At 41.2% G+C, this 6,000-nt stretch overlaps 1 protein-coding gene across 4 annotated transcripts in view; it reads left to right on the plus strand.

The window, feature by feature from the left end:
- Nucleotides 1-5,646, plus strand: part of LOC147891442 (uncharacterized) — a 109,012-nt gene extending 103,366 nt beyond the window's left edge. Inside the window, exons 16-18 of one of the 4 annotated variants that reach the window (XM_087389704.1) lie at nucleotides 3,885-4,063; nucleotides 4,145-5,066; nucleotides 5,424-5,646. In XM_087389704.1, the coding sequence (XP_087245830.1) occupies nucleotides 3,885-4,063; nucleotides 4,145-4,451 (486 nt within the window). In that variant the 3' untranslated portion in view covers nucleotides 4,452-5,066; nucleotides 5,424-5,646. The remainder of the gene's footprint in view (nucleotides 1-3,884; nucleotides 4,064-4,144; nucleotides 5,067-5,423) is intronic. The other 3 variants (XM_087389705.1, XM_087389702.1, XM_087389703.1) reach the window with 3 other exon arrangements.
- Nucleotides 5,647-6,000: the final 354 nt, after the last annotated feature.

Raw genomic sequence — 6,000 nt, forward strand, 5'->3', positions numbered from 1 at the left:
ACTCTAGCTTGAAGGTGATCCCTGTGAGGATCTATGGTTGGGTGGCAAGGCACTAGCCTATAACCTGTGCGTCCTTTTTTGTGTCTTCTAACCCCTGATGATGTTTGTAGGTAGCTTGTAGGTAGAGGATTGCATAGTACCTCTAGGTTAGCTATGGCCCACCTATAAGGGTGTTCCAGTGTCACATGTACCCCTGCACTTGGGTGCATTGCGACACACTGGCTTCATCAACAAGTGCTTAGTAGATCCCTTTATAGGTGATTTTGTCGTATGCCCTGACCCGATTGTGATCCCTTAGTCCCAGGACAGTCAAGCACGAGCTACGTAGGTCAGTCTCCTAGCCTTAGGATCGGTTGTAAATAACTTGTACCCACTGGAGAACTAGTCAGGATAGTTGGTTCAGCCTAGGTTAGGAGCTAGGAGGGATTCTTTAAGGCCAGGTCTAGGCAGCCAGCAAAGGCTGACCGGTCAAAGGTTGACTGGTCAAAGGCTGCCCGGTCAAAGGTTGACTGGTCGAACGCTGTCCAGTCAACAGTTGACTGGTCAAAGGTTGATTTGTTAAAGTCAAAGGGCAACCTAACCAGCCTTATATAAAGGACTTCTTGGAGCCTTTTCAGGCATTCAGTCTTCAGCCTCTCCCCTAAGAGCAGCCCCTATGCACCCCAGATCTGGCCGTAACAGCAGCATATCCTTAGCAATTCAGACCAGCCATCCTTGGAAGGTGTCCACGCGGCACTTTAGCCAGGGTTTGGAGCAGCAAACAGAGGGAGGTTTGAATTTGTTTCATCAGCTCTTCGCAGTTTTCTTTTATAGTTTACAGCAGCTCCTTTTCAGCTCTCTTTCTCAGCCCCACATCTCAGCTTCTCTTAGTCTCTCATCAGATAACCGTTGCATGCTAGGTATGGAAGTTCTTCTAGATGCCAGTTTTGGATAGACCAAGGAACATACTGTCACAGGTTTAGGTAGCTTGGTTAGAATAAACTGCATTCATAAACAAGGCACTTCATTGGAAGATGTGTATTGGTTTGATGCTGACTCTCGGGTATGGGGAAGGCCAGGAAAGGTGCTTGATTTGCCAAGGATTAGCAGGGAAATGGGAGCTACCTTTATTCTTATTGCATTCGGTTTTATTCAATATATGATAATATTTTCGGTAGGGTAGACATTAATATGCTGTCGAATACATTTTTAAGGCCCAAGGTCAATAATAAAGAGTGGTGATTATGCAACCATGAATCTGAATTTGGTTCACCTTGACTATTTGAATGAAGGCACACCTATCAGCATCATCAGGAAGCACCCACCTTCTCACTCTGCAGCCGTAGATATGGTGCCATAAGAACCCATGCACCCAAGTTCTGGACCCTTGGGCCTGCATGCCACCATCTGAATGCCAATTGCTTGGTTGCATGTTCGAGGCAGATTAATGAAAGAGTAATTCAGATATGTAACAAGACAGCATAACTATCAGCATCATCAGGAAGCACCCACCTTCTCACTCTGCAGCCGTAGATCTGGTGCCATAAGAACCCATGCACCCAAGTTCTGGACCCTTGGGCCTGCATGCCACCATCTGAATGCCATTTGCTTGGTTGCATGTTCGAGGCAGATTAATGAGAGAGTGATTCAGATATGTAACAAGACAGCATAACTAGAGATTTTCAAATATGTAATACTACTACTTATTTGAAAATAAGACATGAAGTAATACTATTACTCAGAAAGTTAATCTGTAAGGACTTTTGAGGGGCTAGGTATTGTGGCTTAAGGGTTAGGTTTGAGCATGGGTTTAATGCCAAATGGACTGCAGGCCACCAGAACGGCGTGGACAGTGTAAGTGCGTGGTGCAAATAAATAAATTGTCATTACAGCATCCTTCAGCCGACTAGCAGCAAATTTGTCGATGTAAGAGGAAGCAAGAGTGTCAAAAGTTCATCTCTTAAAAAATGGAGTTCTAACATGAACTCCTCATTTTGAAGAAGCAAATGGAGGGACCAGAGGTGTCGCAAATCATTGATATTGACAGCAAAAAAGGGAAGGGACTTTCTCCAATTTGTATCACCAGAAAGTCTCGTAGGTCCAGCAGTCATAATAGTCAAGCATTCTAGTAAATTAAGGGTAGAGCAACAGAGGGAGGTAAGTAGTGGCAATTGTTTCAACCTACTGTCACAATCGTAGGGGACAAATATTTTTTTAATGTTATATACAGGAACTGTGCTGGAGTCACAATCTATCAACCAGGTTAATGAAGGGAGACATGATTTTTGCTGCTCTTAAATATAGCTAAAAAGGATGGTGGGATCTCCCTATAGGTTTGAAGAGGGACACTGAGGGGAGTGAGAGATGAATTGTCAACGAGAGGCTAAGATGAATAGTTCCAGTGATTAGTAAGAATATAGGCTGCCCAGGTTTGAAAGATTCCAAGTGAAGACCACACAGACGATATCAGAGGATTGTGTTTTCTGCTTAAGTTTGCGATGATTGCATGCATATGTATTTCTTAAAAATCGAGCAGCTTTCTTTTCAAATTTTGATTATACTGTAGTAGGACATATGAAGACTCATCCCCTTGGACCTTGACCGTATCTGATCTGTATCCACTGTTGCTTTACCTCACTTTTTGAATTTTCCAATAAACAAGGACTTTCTTCAAAGCTTTGGATGCCCTTTTAAATTCGGCAAGTAGTCCATACTAACCAGCCTCTTAATTCATTAGGCCCAACAGCTTGCGTTGGCATTTTTGTCTCTTGCAATCTTTTCAAGCCTTGACGTCCGTGTTTTGACTTCTTCATCACTCAATTCTAGTTTGCATTCAATCATTGGTCTCGTTCCAGTCACGCTGAAGCACATGCATATGACAATTGGGAGAAGAAAGAGCCTTTTCACATTTGTATCGTGCAATCTTGTCAAGCCCAATAGCCCTATAGTATAGTCCTCCCTTTATTGGTGAGCTTTGAGATGGGACCCCTTTATATTTCGTCCTAAATGTTGGTACAAATGACTGTCAGAATGAGTGAAAAGTGTTTCACAAAGTGCCTTTTTTGGGAAAATTTAGGGACAGGGTTCTTTAATGGCCAGAAAGTTCTGTGCTTGGCCTTGTAATGGGAAGGCTCTCGTGGACTGTGATTCATAACGAAAATGTCGCTGATTCTTAATATCTGCACGGCTTCTCAACTGTCCATATAACCTCAATCATATGAGGTTCACCCCATATATCACAAATATAACAAGTTGTCGACTTTGCAGGAGTCAGATGATATTGAATTTCACGAATTTCTTTGCAAACACAAGTATTAACAAGCAGATGTCCATAAGTTCTGACGAAATTAACGATGTATGGAAAAGAGATATGTTGATGAAAGGCTGGCTTCTCATTTAGGATTTATGTAATGCATCCTCCATCAATGGAAAAGAGATATGTTGATGAATGGCTGTGGCTTCTCATTTGGGATTTATATCTGCACGGGCTCTCAGCTGTTCATATAACCTCAATCATATGAGGTGCACCCCATGTATCACAAATATAGCAAATTGTCGACTTCGCAGGAGTCTGACGATATTTGGTTTCTCAGGGAAATTACGAATTTCTTTGCAAACATAAGTATAAACAAGCAGATGTCCATAAGTTCTGATGTCCACAAGCACATGTATGGAAAAGAGATATGTCGATGAAAGGCTGTGGCTGCTCATTTGGGATTTATATAATGCATCATAGGAACTATTTATTCTTTGATTAGGTGTTGTGTGTTTCTATTTGCTTTGCACCAATGAAGTCTCCAAGGTGCTGGAAATTTGTTAGGTCTTTCTGTCCGGGCTTACAGTAGACCTTTTGGTGTTATGGCAAGTAATATATCAGGGATTGACAGCAGTTTTTCTGTATGCAGAGTAGGAAAGAATCCCGTGACCTTGGAGGCTCAAGGAATGCTGCTTCAGTGCAAAGTGGAAGGTCTTTGCAAGCTCCACCCAGGGATGGAAATTTCTTTAGTGGAGTTGCTAGCTCACGATTCCCAGCTTTAGATAGCTACACATCACCACATGTTGTGACTGAAGCTGATCTTCTTGGGTAAGAAATGTACAAATTTAGATGGTCTGTTGTCTTCTCAGCATCAAATGTGTATCTTATGCCTTCAAAATTTTTTGCCAGGTATGATGCATATGGCTCACTGTCTTCTCTGAGCAGAATTCCAACTGTTACTGGTGGGGTACCGTCAGACTCATTGTTGACTAGAATGCCAACAGTATTGGGGGATCTGCAGCCTATGTCTTCTTATAGGATGAGTTCTGCTGCTTTAAGTCTTGGCGGTGTTGGCAGCCAGGAGGCAGGTGTTGCAGACCGCAGGCCCTTCAAATTTGATCCTTTTACTGGAGAGCCTTTCAAATTTGATCCATTCACAGGAGAGCCTTTGCAATCCTCTTCCCTAGCTGCCCGGATGGGTGCCAAATTTTATTGAATTATATGATTGGAAGCTCAAGTTATTTTGCAACGTAGATGTGCATTTTGCTTGTGGAGTGAATATTCGTTTTGTTAACCCTTGCAATTCTGTAAGTTACGGTAACAGCAGCTCTGATGTTGTGCCTTTTCTCCTTGTTTGAAAAGTGTTTGGTAGGTTTGTCCTATAGTAATACCAACTCCAGTTTTGAAATAATCACAGCAAAGCTGTTTGTTTGAGATAGCCTGGGTTAATGTAGTATTACAGCGAGTTGAAATGCATATGTGCGTTGAGATTTTGTAGTTTTACTGATATGATATCATTGCAGCAAGTATTTAAAACATGAGGGGGGTCTAGTTTCTCTGTCCAGATTGATTGGAATTGCTCAGGGAGGTCAGGGAGTTACAGCCTGACCAGGCTTTTTACCGAGGTGAGGTCCTCTTTGACAAATGCTTGTTATACTTGAATGAGAGGTTACAGGTTCTAAAGCTTACAACATTTATTGAATTTCTCATCTTCTATCATGTTCCATGGGCATTGCATGTGGAGTGGTCTTTTGCATGGCTAAAAGAAGATGACCTGTCTATGGTTCTTCAAAATGGTATCCATGATGTAATCACAAGGCAATCTTGTAAGGTACTTACTATTCTTTTATATTTATATTCCTGACCTTATCCATGGTGTTCGTTCTTGTGAGATTTAATATAATTCATTCTTAGTGAAGTCTCAGCTGTCATGCCGTTGTGGCTAGTTAAAAAGGAATTGAAATCTGCTGCAACAAGAGAATTATCTTCGTGAGTTGTAGTGAATTGTGGGCTAATTTTGGAATGGGAAATCTCCTGAGTGCTATTTTATATAGTTTCTGAATTAGTCTCTAGAGTTTTGATGGAACTTAAAATGACTACCTATGTATAATTGTGGATTAAGTTAAAACGAGTGCTTGCTATTCATTTTATGGTTCACAACCTCAATGATTTTGCGTCTTTTGATCAGGTTTTGTATAATATTGAGGTCCTCTCTGGCAGAAGCTTTACTTACACATGAATGAGAGGTCACAGGTTGTAAATATCCATTGGATTGATTCTCTGTCCTGTCCATGTCGATCGCATGTTGAAGTCTTCTATAGTCAATGCGGTTTACACGAGTTAATTACAGGGTATATATATATTTTTGAAGATATTTATTACTTTGGACTCCTATATTCCTCACCTAATGCGCTCCTCTCATTTTCACATCAGATTTGGCATGTAAATTCTCCTTTCTTTGAAACCTCAGGTCACGTTGTTTTGGCTTCTATTATTAAAGAAATGTGTTTGCTGCAAGAGAAGAATGGTTTTCACAAGAAACATTGAATCATAAGCCAATTTTGGGATGGTCCATCTTTTGTTTCGTCATTTTTGACTCTGCACTTCAAATCTTTTGGGTTTTAATGGAAACACAACTTGGTGACCTGTGTATAAATGGAGGTTTAGTTAAAGTCTTCCATTGCCTATGGATTTCATGGTCAACCTTGTGGATGGGAGACCATGAGGAGTTTCTTGGTTTTGTTTGCCCTAAAGGTTGGCGCAAT

This window comes from Dipteris shenzhenensis, chromosome 18 (assembly GCF_047967505.1).
Source record: "Dipteris shenzhenensis isolate YYH24624 ecotype China chromosome 18, Dip_SZ_1.0, whole genome shotgun sequence".
In the NCBI taxonomy this organism is placed as follows: Eukaryota; Viridiplantae; Streptophyta; class Polypodiopsida; order Gleicheniales; family Dipteridaceae; genus Dipteris; species Dipteris shenzhenensis.